This window comes from Malus sylvestris, chromosome 15, assembly GCF_916048215.2.
Source record: "Malus sylvestris chromosome 15, drMalSylv7.2, whole genome shotgun sequence".
In the NCBI taxonomy this organism is placed as follows: Eukaryota; Viridiplantae; Streptophyta; class Magnoliopsida; order Rosales; family Rosaceae; genus Malus; species Malus sylvestris.
This window is the reverse complement of record NC_062274.1, coordinates 4,012,134-4,035,731: the sequence shown is the minus strand read 5'-3', so window position 1 is coordinate 4,035,731 and position 23,598 is coordinate 4,012,134. Positions and strand designations below refer to the sequence as shown.

The 23,598-nt window shown below is 35.7% G+C and overlaps 2 protein-coding genes and 3 long non-coding RNA genes across 14 annotated transcripts in view; 3 read left to right on the top strand and 2 right to left on the bottom strand.

The window, feature by feature from the left end:
• Nucleotides 1-23,598, bottom strand: part of LOC126603745 (probable beta-1,3-galactosyltransferase 12) — a 56,692-nt gene that overhangs the window by 24,238 nt on the left and 8,856 nt on the right. The window lies entirely within an intron of this gene.
• On the bottom strand, nt 3,262-10,703 carry LOC126603754 (uncharacterized). The gene is made up of 2 exons (XR_007616394.1): nt 10,560-10,703; nt 3,262-4,023 (listed from the first exon to the last, which is right to left on the bottom strand). It is a non-coding gene; the product is annotated as an uncharacterized LOC126603754 (long non-coding RNA).
• On the top strand, nt 5,895-8,550 carry LOC126603758 (uncharacterized). The gene is made up of 2 exons (XR_007616397.1): nt 5,895-5,964; nt 7,650-8,550. It is a non-coding gene; the product is annotated as an uncharacterized LOC126603758 (long non-coding RNA).
• The window catches only part of LOC126603741 (glutamate receptor 2.8-like), a 56,881-nt gene continuing 43,829 nt past the window's right edge, over nt 10,547-23,598 (top strand). Inside the window, exons 1-6 of one of the 5 annotated variants that reach the window (XM_050270699.1) lie at nt 10,699-10,844; nt 10,916-11,058; nt 12,045-13,375; nt 13,477-13,792; nt 13,933-14,351; nt 14,443-15,302. In XM_050270699.1, the coding sequence (XP_050126656.1) occupies nt 12,101-13,375; nt 13,477-13,792; nt 13,933-14,351; nt 14,443-15,051 (2,619 nt within the window). In that variant the 5' untranslated portion in view covers nt 10,699-10,844; nt 10,916-11,058; nt 12,045-12,100 and the 3' untranslated portion in view covers nt 15,052-15,302. Of the gene's footprint in view, nt 10,845-10,915; nt 11,059-12,044; nt 13,376-13,476; nt 13,793-13,932; nt 14,352-14,442; nt 15,303-23,598 lie in introns of those variants that run through there. The other 4 variants (XM_050270698.1, XM_050270695.1, XM_050270696.1 and 1 more) reach the window with 4 other exon arrangements.
• Nucleotides 16,184-19,401, top strand: LOC126603750 (uncharacterized). 4 transcript variants are annotated; one of them, XR_007616374.1, is made up of 6 exons: nt 16,184-16,588; nt 16,722-16,770; nt 17,361-17,409; nt 18,323-18,385; nt 18,603-18,760; nt 19,149-19,401. It is a non-coding gene; the product is annotated as an uncharacterized LOC126603750 (long non-coding RNA). The 4 variants fall into 4 exon arrangements; XR_007616373.1 differs by having other exon boundaries at nt 16,209-16,626; XR_007616372.1 differs by having other exon boundaries at nt 16,209-16,630; nt 18,621-18,760.

Below are 23,598 nucleotides of genomic sequence, written 5' to 3'. Positions count from 1 at the left end.
GGTTATCTCGATAAAATATTTATTAACCGTATTTCTCAACTAGAATAATTTCCTGAAAAGCTTATTAAAGTAGCAGAAGATTATCTAGAAAGGTGGAAAGAAATTTGCATAAGTTTTATTAGTAGTCCTCCAGATTGGTATGTACACATGCATAAGGAGAAAGCTAGGCATATAGCCATGATCAATGAAGAGTCCTTTAGACTGAACCCTATCTCCTCACATAGGTGGACTCCTTCATACAAAGATATTTTAAAATTTAGAGAGATCCAAATGTTTGCTTTAGATGAGTTTGAAGATTTTAGGTATGATATGGTACTAGTAGCAGAAGAAGAAGAGATGTATATTTACAGCAAGACAAGAATCAGTCATCAGTTTTATTGGAAGCTCCAAAATTTCAAAGAAGAAACAGCGGAAATATATTACAAGGTGGAAGAAGATAGAGAAAGAGATGCGGAGCTAGTAGAAGGTGATGAACAGTATTGGAATAATTTGTCAGAAGAAGAGCTGCATAACATCGACAACATGATGGAAGCTTGAAGAACTAGCTGTAAATTAGCATAAGATGAATAGCATCATAATGTATTTCCAGACAGAAATGTCAACATCGTTGTGGTCCGCATGTAATGGCATAAGAGTAAATAAAGAAAAGAGTTTGATCTATTATAGACTTTTCATACATAAAATGTCCTTATGATTAAGAATGAATAATACCAAACCCTTTTTGTTAAAACTCCATTTTTAAAAGGATCCTTCACCTACTTACCTTGAGATTTGGTGAGAATTTATAACTCCATTAAATCTTTTAAAATCTCAATTTAATACAGCTTATGTAATAATCTTGCTAGTGTCTCGTATTTAGCATGTAAGTTCCACTCCCACACGTAAAAAAATTGGTAATGAGTCAATGAAAGCAATTTAGACGTAAAAGATTCGTAAAACATGATTAAGTTAATGATTTTTTGGGCCAACTATATCCGAGTAGGGCAATGATCACGAACCTTCATTCATACCAGAACAAATTCGTGATCATATTTAAGGTGTTGGTAATTTCCGCTAAAACAAACATTAACTCAATCATAATAATAATATATCGAATTGACAAATTCGTACTCTATGTAACTGTAATTTGAGTTTTTATAAGAGGCTTTTAGATTTTAGGGCTTCAATAAGATTATTTTTAGATTTTAACCTGAATGGTTTTCAAAATCCAATATTAATCCCTATTTTTAAAGCTTACCATATTTAAGTAATTATAACACATTTCTTATTTTTAAACTTACCATTCGAAACTCTTTACTCATCCATAATTAATGTTTTTTTTGGTGCTCCAATCATATTAATATATACAAATTTATTCAAAATTCAAATTCTTATTATTAAAAAAAATTCAACAACAAAACAAAAATAATTTATACATAACTTTCGGTACCTTATTTTATTCATAGGTATGGAAGTATCGGTATGAATATATCAGTACATTACCATTAACTTTAGGTATCTTATTTTACTCATAGGTATAGAAATATCGGTTCGTAAGTTTCAATACGAATGTATCGGTATATCATTTTCGGTATTAATGTATCGGTACTTAATTATAGTATCTAAACATACGTATGTACGTACGTATATGCATATACATATATAAGGACAAAATCACACACACTAAAAAATATATGATAATATATGATTTTTCTTATTATGGAAACTTAGTAATAACTATTAATGATAAATAACATTTTTATTATTTATGGGAATCAATATATAACCTACAAACAAAAAACTCTATTAAATTACAATTAAATGCCAATGATTAGAATTAGTTTTTAATCTTAAACAAGGTTTTATTCAAAAAGTAATCTTAGACAAGGATTAGAATGGATTTTTTTCATTTTTTTAATAACAAAGAGGAAAAATCTTAAACCGTAATGTCAATGACAAAATTTATCAAACTTTAGAACACCTCGCCATTTCGAAATGGAGCCCATCTCATCTCATGAAGCTCTTTCAGCCTAATAGCTGGGTTGCACAAACCTACAAGTTTTCAAGAATTTTTTCACATCATTGCATCTTACCGATAAAAACCCTTTTGGGGGTGGGCTTAACCTCACAATAGGCTAGCAATAATGTGATTCGATCAATTGTTTATTAAATATTATTTTCTCTATTTTTAAGCACGTTCAAAACATCTTAAGAAGCGTGTAATGCTGGTTATAAAAAAGGTATTTCGCACATGAATAATAATGTGATTAAATTAATTGTCAATTTTTTTTAACATACGATATTATCTACACTAAAGGGGAGGAGGTGAGCTTGGCCTCACAATGACTAGTAATAATGTGATTTAATTAATTGTTTATTAAATATTATATTCTCTATTCTTAATGTAAATTCTATAGAGACCGATTTTATTATGTGAATTCAGCTGCTTTAATTGGTTTATGAGAGTTTACTTCTGGCATGATCTTAAATGATTCATTTACTTCAAATATTTGACTTTCCTTTTGTCAATTTACGCATATAAATACATTTAAAATATGCAAGTCGCGCGTAGTACGCCGTGATTCAAAAAATGCCTTCTGCACGCGCGTGCATGAAGGCTAGTGTGTGTGTATATATATAATTTATATATTTATTATTGAAATCTCTAACACTTGGCACCAGTCACTCCTTGATATGTATACCCGATCAAGAATCCAAGATATAACACTTCAAGCTCGGGGAGAATTCTCACCATCATGCTTAAATTGGGGTTCTCAAGTTTTAAGTGACTTTCAGAAAGATCAAGAACAATCAACCTTGTCAAGCGGGAAATCTCAATCGGGATTTGCCCCGAAAAACCAGACACGCTTGTTTCTTAGGAATGAGGATGAAATTTCTTCGAATTCCCTCTTGATCAGCAGCTAGTGACTCAGTGGTAAGGGGAAACTTCCTTATGGTCAACACCATCAATTTATTCCAAACCATTCAAAAGAGCATACGAACATGACTAAGAATTCTATGATCAACCCTGTTTTTCTTGTCTTCATCTTACTCTTCTTCTTTACCAGGTTTGGTCAAACCTTTCAAAAAATTTAACCATTTGCCAATTATAACTTTTTGAGTAAAACCTAGAAGTTGCATTAATTTACTTTGTGAAGAAATGTTCTACGTCGAAAGTTAAGCAAACCCATTCACGGGAGTTTAAGGAGTTGGACTACTTCATATTGTCAATTGGTTTTGTGGTGGAACGTCAACCTTGACTTTCCATCTTAAAAACAAGTACAAGAAAACTACTTAGTATAAAAACATCATTAGAGTATAGAGTATAAACCAAGTCTCCTGCCTTAGTTTAGAAGAAGGTTCATTGAATCAAATTCAAATCCGCTGATGGATGCCATTTCTTCAACACGAATGGATCAATGTAGCTGTGGCAAAACTGTCTTGATTCACTGTGTCCACCATTACTTATTTTTCTTCTGAGGTAGATACTTCTTTACTCAATTCTTTCTTGTATTCGAATTATGAAAAACCATACCAGCTTGTTTCTTAGGAATGAATAGGAAAATCTCTTCCTGTATATAAAACGAAAAACCATACACGCTTGTTTCTTAAGAATGAGGATGAAACTTCTTCAAATTCCCTCTTGATTAGCAGCTAGTGACTCAGTGGTAGGGGGAAACTTCCTTATGGTCGACACCATCAATTTATTCCAAACCATTCAAAGGAGCATACGAACATGACCAAGAATTCTATGATCAACCCTGTTTTTCTTGTCTTCATCTTACTCTTCTTCTTTACCATGCTGCTTTACTCAATTCTTTCTTGTATTCGAATTATGAAAAACCATACCTACTTGTTTCTTAGGAATGAATAGGAAATTTCTTTGAAATACCTCCTCATCAGCAGTCAGCGAGTCAGCAGTAGGGGACACTTCTTCTTCGTTTGAATATTCAAATTGATTGTCGTTATATTAAAAATCCTACTGACTATCATCTTATAAATAAGTTTCCTAGTCTCCCTCACCCCCGGCCATGAATTCCAAACCTTCCAAGAGAGAGTTTTCAAACATGACAAAAAACCCTATGATCAAACTCGTCTTTCTTTTCTTCCTATTCTTTAGGATTTTCTTCGTCGGGGCACCCCAAATTCCATATGCTAGAAGAAAGATGACTTATTTTTAGCCACGCATCTTGGAACTCGATTTTTTAATCTCTTTTTAGTCCCTGTAATTCAAAAGTCATCACTTTATTCTTTAAAACTCAAAAGTCACTTCATTTTGCCACCGGGAACTCGATTTTGATCTCAGTTTGCCCCTTGAAACTTGAAAGTTATCTCTTTACAACTCAAAATTTGCTCTCCATTGCCTTAGATCTATTAATTTCTTATGTGGGTTTGATTTGGACGAGTCAGGCTAATCAATTTTTTTTTTCATCTATTCAATTTCCTTTAAAACTTAATTTTCTCTAATTGTTGAATGTTAACGCATAATGAAATTTATAATCATATTTATTGCACATGTAACATAGTCTTAGTGAGTGTTGATCCCACATATATTTTAGGAATGGTAGTTAAAAATAAGCCAAGAAAGATTAGACAAAGCGTTAGAATGCAATTAAAACTACAGAGTTAGACAAGTCTTTCCGCACATAAAAAGGATAAAATTAGGGAATCGTTATTAGTACTTCAAAAATCTTATTTGGCACTCCAAACTTTCCATAATTAGAAAGAAAAATACACTTGTGAGAAGTGTAGAATGAGATTTTTGGAGTGCTAATAACAATTCACTAAAATTAAAGGAAAACTAATAAAAAAAAGGCTTGAAAACTTTGAGTTTTAACTAAAATGACAAAAAAATATTGTAAGTGAATAGTACTAAGAATGACTTCAGTAAAAATGTCATCAACGTTAAAAGTGAACAGTACTATGAGTGATTGATTAAAACTCCCTAAAATTAAGTCTAACAAAATTGAAACAATAGACAAATTAAAGGAGAAGATGATTGTTCATCTTCTTCTTCCCCTCCCACCCGAGGCGGGTGAACTTTGACCATATTTTGAACCCCATAACTGGGCTTTTATTACTATCACTTAACCACAACAGCCTGGGAAATGTGGTAGTTACCCTGCTATTCTTGCTGCTTAAACTGCTTCTGCTTTGAGGAGCTGAAGTAGTTAAATTCTGAAACGGATTAATAAACTTTGCTTTAAAATCTAAAATGGTCTGTGGATGTCCATATCAACTGGGAAATTTTGGGTTTAAGGGTGAAGGAAATGGAGTCACTGTTTTTTCTTGGAATTTGAAGGAAATATTCATGGAAGCAATCAGGCTTTACTATCCATTTTGCACTCCTACTGTGTAAGATGGGTTTGTAGACAGTGGATTATAATGGAGTTATGGTTCCACGAGGAGGGCACGGTATTGGTTGATGCAGCCATGACAGAGATAACAAAAAAGAAACTACCTCAAATTTATGTATAAGAGTCTTCTAAAATCCTTTCAAATCCATGAAAGTTTGTATCTTGAGTCTTTTTTTTTATTTTTTATTTTTATATCCTTTCAAATCCATATAGACTTTGCAGAATTTTACATAACTCTAAAATCTCTCTCTTAAACCAAGTCGTTTAAAATCCTTTCAATGTCTATTTGACTCCACCCCACTTCGACATTGTTGGTGGATCATCCCTTCGCCATCTGGAGATGATTGATTGTTTTTACGAAGAGAATATTAGAATTTCGGCCCTTAAATTCACTGTGTTCAAATTAAGAATGCCATCTTTTTCATCAATGCTCCCCAATTGACAAAGACATTATTCCGTACATGGGATCCTGTAACTTCACAATTCGCTGGTTTTTATGTGCTTCTCTTATCTTTTTCTGATGAGGTAAGCTAAATAAGATTATTGTATGACCGTTCCAGAAAATTACTCTTTCAGGACCCTGGAAGCTCCAATATCTATGGATCATGAAGAAGAATCTTCGTTGGAGGTATGCTAATGTTACTTACATATCATTACTTTGTAAGACTCTGTAAATTTTTAGGGTAAATTACATAAAACTACCTCAATTATGGATTGAACAACACTTTCATACCTAATCTTTTAAAAGTGACAATGTCATACCTCATCTTACGAATTTGTGCCAATGTCAGACATCCGTCAAATTTTCTGTTAATTTTTCTGTTAAATGTTGACGTGGCTTAAGACGGGATCCACTTCCTAGCCAAGTAGATAAAAATATTAATTAAATATTAATAAATTATTTTAATACTTTTATTTTAAAACATATGGGACCCACCCCCAATAATTCTCTCCCTTTCTCTCCTCCTTACTGATCTGAACCCATCTCTCCCTTTCTTCCCTTTCTCCCCTGCGTTCCATCTCTCTCTCTCTCTCCTATCTCTCTCACCTTCACCTCTCTTTCCTATCTCTCTCATCTTCACCTCTCTTTCCTATCTCTCTCACCTTCACCTTCATTCTTCACCTTCTTCCTTTGTCCATTCTTCACCTTTTTATTTAAAAAAAATTTGGACCAAAAAAACCCAGATTTTGTGTTTTTTTTTTGTTTTTTTTTTTTGTAGCGGGTCCGTCGGGCCTGGGACAAGATTGGCGAGGCGACGAGAAAAACCCAGATTTTGTTTTTTGTTTTGTTTTTTTGCAGCGGGTCCGTCGGGTCTGGGACAAGATCGAGGATGCAGGGCCTGATTTGACAAGTGGGGAGAAGGGGGTGGTGGAGGAAGGTTGGGGGGGGACAGGTGGGAAGGTTTTCTAGGTTTTGGGATTTTGGGGATGCAGGTGCCCAGAGAGAGAGAGAGAGAGAGGAGAAAGAGGCGAGAGAGAGAGAAATGAGAGAAAGAGGGTGGTGGAGGAAGGTTGGGGGGGGGGAGGGACGGGTGGTAAGGTTTCTGGGTTTTGGGGATGTAGGTGCGCAGAGACGGAGAAGAGAGAGGGGCGAGAGAGAGAGAAAGAGGGGGAAGAAGATGATGGAGGAGAAGAAAGAGAGAAGAAGGGGGAAGGGAAGAACTGAGGGTTTCTTTTTTATTTTATTTTTAATATTAAATGATTTTTTTTTAGTTTTTAATAATATTTTATTAAATTTTTAATGAAAAATGGTTATCGTCTTCATGTCAGCATTTAACAGAAAAATTAATTGAAAAACCGACGGAGGTCTGATATTGACACAAATTCGTAAGATGAGGTATGACATTGTCAATTTTAAAAGATGAGGTATGAAAATGTCATGACACCAATAGTTGAGGTAGTTTTTTGTAATTTACCCAAATTTTTACTACCAATAGATTTAGGGGTGGTTTGAGAGTGAGGTGATTAAAAAAAAAACATCCATGAAAAAAAGCTGTGAGGGTTTTAAGCGTTTGGTAAACTGAAAAAAAATGGCTTATTTTGGAAGCTGCTGTGAGAATAAGCTGAAATCAAAGGAAAAAGTTAAAGCTGCTATTTGTAGCTTTGGAAAACTGGTTTTTTTTCAAAGCACACGGAGCTACAGTGCTTCTTTAATGAAAAGACCCACTATCAAAAGCACTTTTACAAAAAAGTTTACCAAACACTCTGCTGATTTATTTCACAGCCGCTTATTCTCACAACAGCTTTTTTTCAAAGCACAGCAATACCAAACCAGCTCTTAAGCTTGCGGTTTGTTGGTTTTAAATTTAGCAGCTTTCATATCCATGCATGAACCTGAAGCTTTTCAGAAAGAAAACGTTCTCCAAAGCTTGGTAATACCAGTTCCTCCATCCCCTGCAAAACACGAGTGAGCCAAATGACAACTTCAAGGCCAACAACATATCCAATTTCAACACTGAGAACATCCCAATTAATCTCATTGCCTGAATTCAAATCGCTTCCATTTAACATTCAACTGCATTGGGTATCTGGACATCCAATGCCTCGGTATAATTTATTGGATCGCAGAATGAGAACAAAGTTCTTCAAGAAGCAGGGGATGGCTTCCGTTATCTGATTGTATCCAAGGTTTAAAACCACTAATTTTGTGCAGTTGGCAACAGATTCAGGAAGCTGACCTTTGAATTTGATTTGATTTCCCCTGACGTCTAGAGTTTCTTGGAACGATCCCATTGAGAATTGCTTGAAAGAGACACGATTTTGGTATTTATCCAGAATTCACCAATGTCAGTCGGTATGCTAAAGCTATAGTAAGTGACTTGTTTAATTCATACATGGCACCAGAAGGAAAAAATGAAATTGGTTTTTTCTTTTTGGAGAAAGTGTGAATTGAAAGTTCTGGCCAGCCCAAGAGATTCACTTGAAAAAATGAAGCTACAATCTCCATGGATCACAGAGAAGAAGCTTCATTGGAGGTAACTTTTTTTAGGTGACGTTGTGTTGATACCAGTTAATCAAATTTTTTTACCGTCGTCAATTATGCAATTACAAAACTCTTGGAGCAAAATCCAGAAGTTGCAATTACCCTTCTGATACTGTGATCAAGGGTTTTCTTCCTTCTTTCTTTCCCTCTGAGAAACAAGTACGAAAATACTACTAGTGTAAAAATATCACTAAGGAGTATAAACTACACTATTGATTAATTAATTCAAAAGACCAAGTCTCCCAAATTATTAGACTTAAGATGCTGAGGTGCTACTGACCTTTGATATTTTTAGGGTCAAGACTCGAGGAGCCGAAGTGGTGGATGTAGCTAGGTGAAAAACTCACTACATCCACCACATTATTATACTTGTGAGACTGTATGTGTGCCACATCAACACACAAACAAAATTATTTACTAAATTCAAACGGAAAGATCACATTTGATGTGCGGTGGTCAAGGTCAATTATATTTATCGATTTTCATTGTTAAGGACCAAACTGAAGAGTTTGGTCAAATCAAAATATTGTGTTAGTTAATTTTCTTCCTATATGCAAATTATGAAAAACCATACACGCTTTCTTAGGAATGAGGATGAAACTGTAAAACGTGAGTCGGTGTTTAAAGGAAAAAATGAATGTAAAATATTGTAAATATTAGGAGTCATTTATTAGGTAGGATATTGTTTGTGTCCTTTATTTGTTTCCTTATGGAACAAAGATTGTATATGTATATTAGAGATGACAACAGTTCGATTTGGGGACAGAAATGTTATATTCATCCCATAACCATGAAAACTAATCATATCCATAACCACAAATTAATCATCGGGTATTATTCATAACCATACCGACTGGTTAACGGATTTCTCATTGGTTAATTATTATATCCATCTTCGTCAATAAAAAAAAAATATTTATTCAATTAACGCATGATAATTTAGTAAATATTAATTTCGTCATTAAATATTTGATAAATGATTTAATAATTTTATCTTGTGAAGCATAAAAATTAAAGCTAAACGTTGATTATGTTGGTTTGATCTTTGATATTTCTCATAAGTATCATTGAATTCTCATAGATTTTGATTCGTATTAAAACTTTTGAACTTTTCCACAAAATGCAACTCACACAATGTAATTTTTGTATTGTCAAGGTAATGGATTCAATAAATAATAAATATATTTTAATACTTTAATATTATATATAATATTTTTTTTTTGTTTGGATTTGGAAATGGAACGGATTGGGGATCCCTATAACCATATCCAAAACCATAATCGAATAATAATCACGGTTTTTCCCATACCCAAAATATATCCAAATTTTTGTATTCAAATCCAATACATTCGGCCAGTTATTCACAGTTATCGGGTTTAACAATTATCTATCTTTTCTTTTCACAATAACTCATCCAAACTCTGAACAAAACTCATTCAATTAACCTAATCGTATTAAAAACCTAGCAAATCTCCATTGAATTAAGTACAGTTGGCACTAAATTATCCATCTTTTCTTTTCACAGTAAAGCAACGAGAAGACCATGAGCAAGTAAATCTGGAGCACTACTACCAAAATTCCAGCAATCAACAAAACCTAGATCAACTCACCAACCACAATCAACTGTTCAATATTTTGTATTTACCATAAATAGAAGAAGAAGAAAAAAAGAAAACCATACACAAATTAATTACTGGATTTTCCTCTGTTTTTTTGTTTACCTTCGTTGGGGTGGTTTCAGGTCTGAAGTTTTGGTCCGACCAGGAAATTTGCAGAGCAGTGAAATCAGCCTACCCCATACTTGTCCCTTACTCTTTCTCCCTAAACCCATACCTCCATGCCGAAAACCCTTCTGTCCCCCTTCCCTCTCTCTCACCGACTCCAAGTCCAGATGAAAAACCGTTCTTAAGCGCAGTGGCAATCTTGTAAATAAAGCGAAATTTGGGCTGAAATCAACCCGGTGGCAATTTTGTAAATAAACTGAAATTCACTCAGTGCCACCTTCCCCCCTACTTTCGACTTAAGTAATGGGAAATTTCTTTGAAATACCTCCTCATCAGAAGTCAATGGGAAATTTCTTTGAAATACCTCCTCATCAGAAGTCAGCGATTCAGCAGTAGGGGACACTTCTTCTTTGGTTGAATATTCAAATGGACTGTTGTTATATTGAAAATTCTACTAACTATCATCTTATAAATAAGTTTCTTGGTGTCCCTCACCCCCGGCTATGAATTCCAGACCGTCCAAGAGAGAGTATTCAAACATGACAAAAAACCCTATGATCGAACCCGTCTTTCTTTTCTTCCTTTTCTTTAAGATTTTCTTCGTCGGGGCACAAAACACAACATTAATCCCAGTACATGTGGGAGTGGTTCTTGACTTGGACACCGGGTATGGGAAAGTGGGGATGAGCTGCATTGACATGGCCCTCGCCGACTTCTACGCCTCTCATGCAGGCTACAAAACCAGGCTGGTCCTACACAAAAGGGACTCCGCAGAAGATGTTGTTGTTGCAGCTACTGCAGGTTCTTTCTCTACCTCTTATCTTTTTTGTGTGTTTTTTTTCTTCTCTTAAATATGTTTCACTATCTATTAGAATATTAAAGGTGTTGATTCCCAATTGGTTCAAATGGTCGGGGTCTTCCATGTTATTTGGTGTGGTTCGGTACTTTCACTTGGAGATGCTAAATGTCTGTGATCTGTCACAACCTTCTGCTCAGCTCGACCAAGGATGAGCCGGTATGGCTTGTGGGAAATTTAAATATTAATTATTTAATTTTTGTTATTGAATGAAAAAAAATTTAACCGGTGGCAGTTTCTTCTTCTATTAAGAATGTTTTTTTTTTTTTATGGTCAAACAATAGATTTTGTCAGATTAGATGTTAGATTAGCCAGAGGTCGCACTTGATGCGATGACAAGTGCCTTCGCCCATGAGCGGTAGGTCTCGGGTTCGAGACTTGGGAGCAGTCTCTCCATAAATGGGGGTAAGGCTAGCCGACATTCACCTCTCCCAGACCCTGCGTAAAGCGGGAGCCTTATGCACTGGGTACGACCTTTTAGATGTTAGATTAGCCAATAGCAAGGTTTGAAGTCACATCGTCATGCAAAGGCTCAACACATTTTCACTGGCCACTTGCGTATGAGGAATGTTGTTAAGAAGTGTTGTTTTGTTGAAGTGGCTACCTTTTGGCTTGCTACTGTTTTTTGGTTGCCGTCAAATCTTTTTCTGTTCATACAAGCTATCTTTGCATTTCAAAAAAAAAAAAAAAAGTTTGTCAGTTTTCTCCAAGTTTTTCATTAGAACATTGCATCCGGGCAAGCCTCAATCTCCAAATTAGTTTTCTACAACTTTACTCAATAATTTTGTTGTTGATGTTTTACATAAGCTTGTTTTTATAACATAATAAATGAACTGTTATAATACTTCTTTATATATATATATATGCTATCAAATTTCAAGTTTCATTAACTAACAAGTGCATGTTGTTCTTGTTCTTCTTCAATTCATATATCTTTAATTTTGTTTGTTTTCTAAAATTGCTCCAACGTGGCTCATCCAAGTGACCCTGGTCAGTTAGGCTTAGTTGGGTAGAACCAAGTTTGTTTGGATCTGGTTGGGTTGGATTTGTATCGTGATCAACCATTATAATTTTCCAGAAATGCTTATTTTTAGCTGAAATTACATCAGAGTTTAATTAATTTCCATTTGTCACCTTTGAAACAGCTATAGACTTGATAAAAAATGAGAAAGTGCAAGCCATCATAGGGTTAGAATCATCAATGCAAGCCAGCTTTGTAATTGAGCTTGGAGACAAAGCTCAGGTGCCCATAATATCATTTTCCGCAACAAGCCCTTCTCTTCACGGTTCATACTTTTTCCGAATTGCGCAGAATGACTCATCCCAAGTTAAAGCCATTAGTAGTGTCATCCAGGCCTTTGGTTGGACTGAAGCAGTGCCCATCAGTGTTGACAATGAGTTCGGAAAGGGAGTAATACCTTACCTGACTACTGCTTTGCAAGGAGTTGGTACTCGTGTGCCCTACTGGAGTTTCATTCCTTCAACTGCCACGGATGAGGAAATTGTTGCAGAGCTTCGCAAGTTGATGTCAATGCGAACCAGGGTCTTCATAGTGCATATGTCACCTTATATTGGCTCTCAGTTTTTCTCAAAAGCAAAAGACTTTGGCATGATGGGTGAAGGCTATGTTTGGATAATGACAAATGGGATGACTAACAGTTTTATTTCCTCGAGTTCTTCTGTCGACATAGACAACATGCAAGGGGTGTTGGGTTTAAAGACTTATGTTCCCATTACAAGGGAGCTTGAAAGTTTTAGAGCTAGATGGCAAACAAAATTTCGACAAGACAATCCAACTATCCCTAGTGTTAAATTAGATATTTTTGGATTGTGGGCGTATGATGCTGCTTGGGCACTAGCCATGGCAGTTGAGAAGGTTGGAACAACAAACTTCCACTTCCAGAAGATGAAAGATTTTGGCAATTCCACTGGTTTGGAGAGATTAGAGGTCTCTCAAAGTGGTCCTGAACTTGTCCGAGAATTATCAGGTACAAGATTCAGAGGTATTTCAGGATATTTCTGTTTGATTAATAGGCAACTACAATCATCTACTTTTCAGATAGTCAATGTGAACGATAATGGGGAAAGAGGTATTGGATATTGGACAGCCAAAAATGGACTCGTAAGAAACATTAAATCGAACAGAAATACAAGCAGACACTCTAATTCTAATGCCAGTCTTGGACCTATTATATGGCCTGGAGACACCACCTCGGTTCCAAGGGGTTGGCAGATTAGTACGAATGGGACCTTAAAGGTTCTAGTCCCGGCGAAGCTAATGTATGATGAATTGGTAAATGTAACGTATGATTCTAGAACTGGCACAACTAAAGTCACTGGATATTGCATAGATGTCTTTACCGCTGTAATAGAGGCATTACCATACCCAGCTCCTTTTGAGTTTTGTCCCTTTGCAAAGCCTAATGGTGAAAGAGCTGGAAGTTACAATGATATGTTCAATCAAGTAGCTCTCGGGGTAAAACCTCTTATTCTACGAGTTCTTCTTTCTTTTTCCCCCTATTATTTTACAGTTTATTCTATTGACATTATTTAAACATTAGCACTTTTACTTGACAGAAATATGATGCTTTAGTTGGAGATATTACCATTAGAGCAAATAGATCCTTGTATGTTGACTTTACATTGCCGTACACAGAAGCGGGGGTATCAATGGTTGTGCCTGTCAAAGGAAACAATGGTGCGAAAAACACATGGGTGTTCTTGAAGCCTTTGACCTGGGACCTTTGGGTAACCAGCTGCTGCTTTTTTATTTTCATTGGTTTTGTGGTCTGGTTTCTTGAACACCCAAAAAACAGAGACTTTCAGGGGCCTCCACATCACCAAATTGGCACAAGCTTTTGGTTCTCCTTCTCAACCATGTTTTTCATACATCGTAAGTTCCCATCATGTTAATCATTCTTTAGTGATCACTGATGCTGTAGAAACAATTGATATGCACTATATGAACTAAGCAAAGCAACTGTTTTTTCGATGACTCATTAATGCCATATATGTTTTCAACTTTTGAAACAGGGGAGCTAGTGCTGAGCAACTTGGCTAGATTTGTAGTGATCGTATGGTGCTTTGTTGTTCTCATACTAACGCAAAGTTATACTGCCAGTTTAACGTCAATATTAACAGTCCAGCAGCTCCAACCAACCGTCACTGATGTAAACACGCTCATTAAGAATGGGGACAAGGTTGGCTACCTACGACGTTCTTTTATTTACGGGATTCTGAAGCAAGTAGGATTTCAGGATGATAAACTTAGGGCCTATTATTCTAGAGAAGAATTGCATAAACTTCTTCAAGACGGGAATGAAAACGGAGGTATTTCTGCTGCTTTTGATGAAACGCCCTACATGAAACTTTTTGTTGCAACTTATTGTTCAAAATATACCATTGTCGAGCCAACATTCAAGTTAACATTCAAAACTGCTGGTTTTGCATTTGTAAGTCCACTTGTTCTCTTTCTGGGCTTCTCTCCTCTAACTAGTACATGTTTTCTGATGTAAGGATTTTTTTTCGTTGGGTTACATGTAGGTCTTTCAAGAAGGTTCGCTTCTCACGCGTGATTTTTCAGATGCACTCACTCAAGTGCACGAGGGAGATAAAATGAAGGCCATCGAAGAAAAGTGGTTCAAGAAAAATGAAAGTTGTTCAAACTCCGACACCGTGGGAAGTTCCAACACTCTTGGTCTTGATAGCTTTTGGGGCCTTTTCATCGTTGCTGGTGTTGTTTCATCACTAGCTATCCTCATATTTATAGCTATGTTCCTCTATGAGCATGGCCACATCTTGATACGCGCAGATACAGAAGCCTCATTTTGGACAAGAATTCATGAAATATTAAAAGTATATTATGGAAAAGACTTGACTTTGGATATTTCTAGGAAGAGCACGCTGCAAGATAGTGATCATGGTATAGCTGCGGCTGAATCTTCACCAAACAGCAGATATCCCCCAAGGTCATCATCAAGCTCTCTCGACCCCACTGGACTGCACATTGGTTATCAAGAGCTGGTGGGAACTCCTAATTCTTCTGTGCATGGTGGTGATCTGAGTCCCAATGGTCAAGCAACCCAAGACAGTAGTACTCATGAATATGGTATTGAGTTAACTTCCTCCCCAAATGGTGAGCGACAGAACTAAACCCTAAATTAGAATCGACCATTGACCAAGAAAACTATTAGTTGTTGTGTTAATATATATTCTCCGTGTTGCAGTCCTACTGTATTAGGATTGTGATTTAGTAAATGCTAGTGTATATAGGAATATCTTTGTATATTCACTTTAGTAGTTAAATTCCAATTAGAGTTGTAATCTTATTAGGGTAATGGTTTAACCTATCCTACTACTATAAATAAAAACACAATGAGATGATACAACACACCTCAGAATTACTTCTCTCTCTTCTCTCTCTTGCCGCTGGCCTCTCTCCCTCTTTGTCCTAAATACAAGGTCATCACCAAGCTCTCCCGACTGTGCTGGACCGCACATTGTTCATCAAGAGCTGGTGGGAACTCCTAATTCTTCCGTGCATGGTGGTGATCTTGGTCAAGCAACGGCAACCCAAGACAGTAGTACTCATGAATATGGTATTGAGTTAACTTCCTCCCCAAATGATGAGAGACAGACCTAAATCCTAAATTAGAATAGACTATTGCCCAAGAAAGCTATTGATTCAGAGTAAATTATTTTGTAAATATATATTCTCCCTATATTGTTTTTCTTATCTTAATTGATGGTTTATGACATGCAAAGGGGGTTGAAGAGATTGATGTCTTCCCTCACCCGCCACTTGCAAGAATTTATATGCAGCCGGAGACAAGTTCTCTGCAAGGCTATGTTCTCCCTGAATCTCCGCCTAACATTTTGAAAACTCTTTGACTAGATACTACATTAGTCGCTAAAATTTTCACTGCACAACTGCACTCCAATGCTCCGGCTTGTGCATGTGTTGGTGCCACAATTCCTCCTGTGAAGCTTATAACTCTTTGTCAGTTTAAAAATGTCTTTAAACACCTTCAGTAGGCATTAGGCTCTTTGAAATGAGTTATTTGTTATGTCAAATTATATTATATTTACTAAAACTCAGTTGAACCCGGCACTGTTCAGCAATAGTAAAAGGGCGGAAATGCCCTTGGTTTTTTCCGTGCTCTTTTGGCTTTTCTACAGTAGAAAGTCTGTTTTGCCCATTTTGGCCACGCGTCTTTCATCTCGGGTCTCTGCTTTGCTTTTCGTCTTCCACGCCGATCTTCAACTCTCGCTCGGTCTTTTCTGCTTCTGTCATTCTCTCTCTAAAAGATTCTTCATTTTCTCTAAAAGTCCTGTCTCCTCCTTCACTGTACCCAAGCTTTTCTCCGTCGGTTTGCTTTCCTGATTTCTGCTTTCCCCTTTTGCTCCCTGGATGCAGATCAACAACTGCACTGCTGTTCTTCCTCTCCTCCTCCTTAATTTTTCCACTCCAAAAACTTCATTTCATCTTAACTTTTTCATACGGCAACGAAATCGCGCAAGGTCGGAGCCTATAGATTCGTATCAGAGCCCTCTTCCATCTGATATGACACCCACACCTCAAAGTCAATTGTGCTCAAAGATTGGAGCCTAGAACAGTGACTGTTTTTTGGAGGAGGTTTGCTCATTCCGCCCAATCCCGCCGGAATTTGGTCTCGGCCCAAGAGAGAAAGTTGATCCTCACGTGACGATCTTTCTACCTATACTTGAGTTCGTTGAGTGAATTGAAAGTTTTTTTTTTTTTTTTTTTTTTTTTTTAGTTTTTGGTTTGTGGGTTTTTAATTTTTTATTTATTTTTTGTGTAGGTAAAGGAAGAACCCAGAAGATATATGTTCACTGTTCAGCAGCTAATGGGTATCTCTCTCTATAGTACCAGTACATGTATAAACATATGTGTACATCCATAAACAAACATGCATATTCTCATTTGTTGGATTTTTTATGCTCAGTGAGATTGAAGAAAATTTGAGTCCATCTAATTTTTGAATTTTTATAATATATATGGGAAGCTTGGATGATGGACAGTCTGCGGATGTTTGACTAACAAAACAAAGCCAAGTTAACATTTCTTTTGCAATTTTTTTATTTGTTTCTCTCAAATTGATAGGTTTTATTCATTTGGATTTTTTCCCTTTCTCAATTTTTTTGTCGTATCCCTCTCTTCCCACTCATGAGCATTCACTGTCGATTTGATGTCGCTATAGAAAATTGTAGTAATTTTTGTGGGTTTTTATAATTTGCATAAATTGACCCTTTTCCACAATGAATTTTGTAATTTTTGTGCGTCATGTTTATGAAGTTTCTCCATCCAGATCTTGGTGTTGGTAATTCAACTTTCGATTTTAACAGGAACAATTTACGGTTTTTGTGCTATGGTTTTTTAGCTTTATTCTTTAACGTTTGGTTTTGTTGTTGTTTGATTTGTTTGCAGGTTGCATTTGCAGAGGGACCACAACATCTTGGATAGCTTCTTTGATTTTAAAACATTTGAGGGTGAGATTTACATAATGATTTATATTTGAGGGTTTAGTTTTTTTTTTTTTCAATTTTAAAATGTTAAAATTTGAACATTTTTTTGGCCTTAAATTTTTAATTAGCTTATGTTGTGAGTTGTGATAAGGGATTGAATTGGGTTTGGGAGTTTTGATTTAATGATAGAGTCAGGTAGTTTTTTCCAATGAATAGAATTTGACAAATAAGTTGGTCGGTAGGAGATTAATTTGATTGTATCAGAACTGATGGTGCGGTTGGGCAAAAAAGAGTTATGAAAGGCTTAATATTGTTTCTTACTTTCTTTATACTAATTTAATTTTGGATGCTTACATTAAAATATTATAAAAAAATTGGATGCATGGACAAAACAATTATTAAAAATTGTGAGAAGCCCACCTGTATCCCATTGCTTATCCTTTTGGTTATTTTATTTTTTGGTTTTGCACTGCTTTTTGTCTTCCACGCCGAGTCTCCTGCAGCATGTGGCACACAAAAAGATAAAATAATAATTAAAAAATGGGTGATAAAACAAACAAAAATATTTAAAAAAGTAAGTTAAACCAGGCCACATGTTTTGTGGCACATAATACAATAAAAAATTATAAAAAATTTTGAATACATAAAAATCAATTATTAAAAATTATGAGAAAGCCCGCTCCCATTTTACCTTTGGATATTTTAGTTTTTGGTTTTGCTCTGCTTTTTGTCTTCCACGTGTTGATCATCGGGGGCCTTTTGTTGAGAGGGTTTCTCCCTATTTCTTTCATTTTCATCTCTTTCTTTCCCCACTTTTTCCTTTGCTTTTTCTGCTTCTTTCTTTAGCGTTTTTGCAACCGATGCTTCGTCTTTCTTTCGTTTGTGTGTCGTCATTGTTATTATGGGTGCATGATTTAGTTCTGTTTTGTGTTTTCAGGAAACGGTGTTGTTCGTTTTTCCCAGGTGTTGTGTTGCCATTTTCGCGCTGGTTCTACTTTAGGTATGTCATTCTTCTTCTTTTTTTTTCCACTTATTTTTGCTTATTTTCTTTTCGTGGGTAAATCTGATGTTTAACTTAGAGGGCACAAAATAGGGAATAATGATTAAAAAATTTATGTTTTTGGATGAATCTGGTGTTTAAATTAGAGTAGAGAAAATAGGGAATAATAAATAAAGAATGAAAGAGAAATTAAAAAATTTATGCTTTGTTTGACCAGGGTAAATGGAAAATGTAGCTCCGTCTCCTTTCGATAAATTACAGTCGTATATAAGGGTGGCGAAGATAAGAGTCCGAATTTGCAGGATATGGAATTCGTCGATTACCGGAGCTGTTCAAACATACACAGCTCTGCACTCTGTGTTACTTGATGAAATGGTGAGCGGTTGTTATTCATTTGTATTAATTAAGACTGGTAACAAGGGTAATTAACGCTAGAAATAACACTTTGTTCTATCATGTTTTTTTTTCCATGCTAAATAATAACCCTTAGGTTTATTTAGATGAATAGAGTGTGTGATCAATCTTTTGATCTTAATTTTTAATTTGACTGTTTCTATTTAGGTTAGTCTATATATACATATTTGATATTCAATTTATACATATTCTTTCTTCTCATATAAAATCAAATTGGTATTGTGATTTGCTTATTGCTTGGATTTCTAATTCTAATGACTTTATATTTGATATTTAATATTTAATCCTTGGATTAGTGTTAAATTCTATATTTTTAGTTTAATTTGTGTTTTCTTTTCTGTTTTTGCAGCTCATCATCCAAGTATAAATGCTGCTGTGGAGCTGCTTAAATGAGGTCCCTTTTCGGTTATAAAAACTCAATGTTACCTGCTTTCATTTCCAGTTTTTGAGTCTTCTATTTGTTTGCTTGCTGCAATTATTCAACTTATACTGCTATAACATTTGTTTCCTTCTGTTTTGTCCTCTGCATTAACTACCATTTGGATCATGTGAATGACAACTTTCATTTATATTTCGAATAATGAGTAGTTTATTGCTATTAATCTTCTGATCAACTTCATTTTTACAATTTTTGTCTTCTATCATTTTCTATGATGTAATTAAAATGTCATGTCCTACTGACAAAATGATGTCACTATTGATGAACCCGCAGCATCGCGCGGGCATGAGTGCTAGTATATACTAAAAGAGAAACATAACTGAAACACTGTTCATAGAGCAGTGTGATACCGATTTTAACCCTGCTTGCTTTGTTTATTTCGTTTGGACCATTCATCCGTGCTTCCTTTCTCTTTTCTTCTTACTGTTCATTCGTCAGTGTTTTCCGTTTTTACCCTTCAGCTGCTCTTCAAGTCTAGGTTCTTTTGCGTTTTCCACAGTAAAATTACGGTTTTGACCATGGTTTCCGGTAGAAATCTCTCGACTTCTTCCGAAAACACTAGAAACCTTAAACTACAGAATTCTCAGCTGCTCCGCAACGGGTTGGTGATTTCGATCATGCGTCCTACACTCCTCCTCGCGATCTCTTCCATCTCTGCTTCCTGATCTTTTCGATCTCTGCTTCCTGATTTCCTTCTCTCTCTCTCTCTCTCCTATTCTTTTTCTCACACTGATGATCAGGTCAAACGGTGCAAGCAATGATTACTTAATCTGAAGAATATATGAAGGCAATTTCTTTATAGTCATTTATTCAGTCGTCTCACAAGATTTTTGTTAATTCTTGTCCGTTTCCAATTCCTTTTCACCAATACATCGTCAGATAAAAATCTTTGCTGCCTCTTATAGATTACATTGGTTTATACGTACACTGGCGCGGGACAGGGCGCCCCTTTTATATCTAAGCTAGCTGCGAGCATGCACAATACCCACCTGATGAGGTTTGTTCTACAGTTAGCAACATATTGTTTTGGCTAAGCTCGAATCAATAAATTTGTTAAGAAAACCAGCATAAACTCAAAATCTACTCACGGACAGGAAAAAAAAAATTACCCCGTTTTGCATGAATGTTTTTTTTAAAAACCCTTATTGTATACTGTTAGAATATTGCGAATATTAAAGTCAAAATTAATTGGCAAAGAATGTAAATATTCTTAAAATCGTGTGTTTGGATGAGACACATTTTAAAGTTCCATGAAACTTAGTATAAATTTGTTAGGAATGAAGTACAAAAATTTGATAGAGGGATTTGAAAAAGCCAATTGAGAAAACTTCAAATGATTCTCAGAAAGATGTCATTCAAAGGTTCTTTGTTTACCGTGTTTGTAGTGCATGTGTAGTCTTCAGTACCAGTTTTATAGTGCTTGAGTAATACATCGGTACTATATATTGTTGTGCATTTTTAACAATTTAGTTCTAAAGTTTTTGGGTAGGTAACGGTTCTTCATTCAAACATAAGGTCGAGAACGTATGCTAGACTTCCATCCTTGATACAGATTGTTTATACCATACTTAGGGCCTCCATATTTAGATCTCGTATAAATACTCGGGGGACTCAAATGTAATTATGTAATAAAGGAAGGGGCAAATATGTAATAAGCGAGGAGCCCTTATTCTATAAAATGACCTATCACCCTCACAATTGGGGAGGCCTCACTCTCATCCTCAGAGGCCAATTGCTAGGCCATGAGGATCTTCACACTCTCTCCCTTACAATCCCCTCAGAAATACAATATCAGTGTGAACGTAGCCCAAACCTTGGGGTGAACCACGATACATCTTGTGTTATTTACTTTCTTGCAGATTCACGGTCGGATTTACGTTGTTCCAAGACCCCTCCAGTTTTGTGCATCAACACAGATGCTCTCAAGTTCTCAACAACTAACCATCTGAGCCACTTGAATCTCAATCACACCATTTTCCTCCTATGAAATTATCCTGTTCACACAATTAGTTGTCAATTCCTATAGTACGGCTTACTTCTTTTCCTCAACCATAACCATCATATATCAATCACTAAGAGAAGAAGAATACAGATGATACTAACCAGCTAGCTAGAATCGTAAATCACGACCATGAAATACCTAATCAACAACAATACGTGATCGTGATCTTAGAAAATCAACATGTTAACAACGTTGGCACATCAATGATCGATCTCTCAGACCAGAAAAAAATGCATAATTTTCACTTAAAGATAATATTAATTTGGTTATGATTCATGAATTTATGAGATCAAGAAGCATGCTACGTAAGTTGATTAATTTATTAATTTGTCATGATATGGGCTATGTACAGATCTAGGTAATATACATATATATTTGTATATATATCTCACTCGATCTTAATATATAGGAATTAGCATGCAAACAAAATATGGGGATGGTTTTATGTGGGGATGGTTTTATGTAGGAATGTAGTTGTCATCAAACTCTTGGTTCTGAAATTGGGGGGTCAGTCTGAGTTACGTGACACGACGCTACTGTGTCCTTGCTTGGTGGGCATGCAATGCATCGCTGTTTTTCGGCTTAAACCGTGTGGTAGCTCATCAGACCACATAATATATATTCATCTACAACCTTACAATTCGTTATCCTCAGTAGGGTGTTAACTGGCAAAGGTGCATTTGGATCTCAAAGAATGGGTTCAATTTTATTTCCTGGCCCATACTGTGCCTTCATTCACACAAAAACCTAACCAAGATTGGGCCAATACTCATAAGATCGTAGTACGGTTTCTTAAACTGAAACCATTACCAAGATTCAGAGACCATAAATATGGTTTTACTCTTGAGCTCTAAACATGGAAATTGCTTGGAGACCACTCTAAACGCAAAGACAAAAGTTTATCTAATTTTGGGACCCTCCTCAGTCCTCAGTGTCCTCAATTACCCCAAAAGCCTAAACATGAAAAAAATAGGAAAGGAAGGAAGGAGAAGGACCATCATATGGTCCGATGGTCCTGCACCTATAAGATGACAGCGACCATTACTGACTACGTCTGTCTTTAGAGTAAACCATCACCAAACCAAATCTCCAATAATAATTTTAATTAATAACAGCAGTGCAGAAAGCAGATAGAGGTTGTAATAGTAGTAGCTTCTGTGCGTACTTGCTTGGAAACTCCTAAAGCTTTCTGCATAATTATTTCCAGATTTTCCATCAAAAAGTTCACAGCGTATATAATATTTGGGGTTTGCTCTCTCACGTCCTTTTCAAATTATATAATCTCAATATCTCATTACATTGGGAATAACTTGCATGAAACGCGTTTATCGCTATTGTGACCTTCTGGTATAATAATGAAATGACATGTAGAAAAAAACTTAAGCACATTGCAACATATTTCATGCAAGTTCTTCTCCAATACTTGGCTAGAAAATAAAACATTTTGTGTTTTTAAATACAGAGAGAAATTCGAACTTGTAGATGTATATCATTCAATGCATACATATAAGGACATGGAGGAAAGGAGAAAGACTTCGTGATCGGAGTTTAGCACACTCTTTGGTGTCAATTAAGGGGTTTGTAGATATTTTGTTGTTCACGACGAGTCTTTCAGACTAATAAGTTATCAGCTCGGTTGTAATCTTTTAATATATATACAACTGATTACACCGTCTATTTTGTTACGAGGAAGAAAGACATTAAGTAGCCGAACTGTAGTTTGAACTTGCTATACCCAAGGTCCCAAGCCACATCTGGTGGTCCTTTTTTTCCTCCTTTGAAAATCAATTACCATCCACATGCGAACACGCGGAAGACAAGACACATCGATTTATTTCGGAGGGTAGCTTGGAATAGTTAATATTTATTGAACGATTTGGTCTATTTGTTTTGTTCTTGCTTCACTTTTGAGAGTGAAATTCATCAGTTGAAATTGAGTTTAACTCTCATCCAAATCTTAATTAAGCAGAATAATTGCTGACTAAAAAAGAGGGGATTTAAGACCAAAATTGAGTGTTTTGGATGAGACAAACTTATTACAACTGAGATGTTCGTCTAAATCATTTCAATTTAATCACGTACTGCTATACATTTTAACTTTCTCAGACAACAGTGCATGAACTTTCTCAGTTTCAAGTAGAGTTTAATTCACTTCCAAACTTAACCAGAACACTTGCTGACACAAAAAAGGGGACTTAAACTCAATTATATGACTGAAATTGAGTGTTTTGGAGGAGAAAGCTTTACTATGCTATTGTATATTTCAATCCAATCACATGCCGTCATCGTCATGCGTTTTAATTCTGTCACAGAATAGTGCATGAATTAACTTGAAATACCGCCACAACAAAAGTCCTT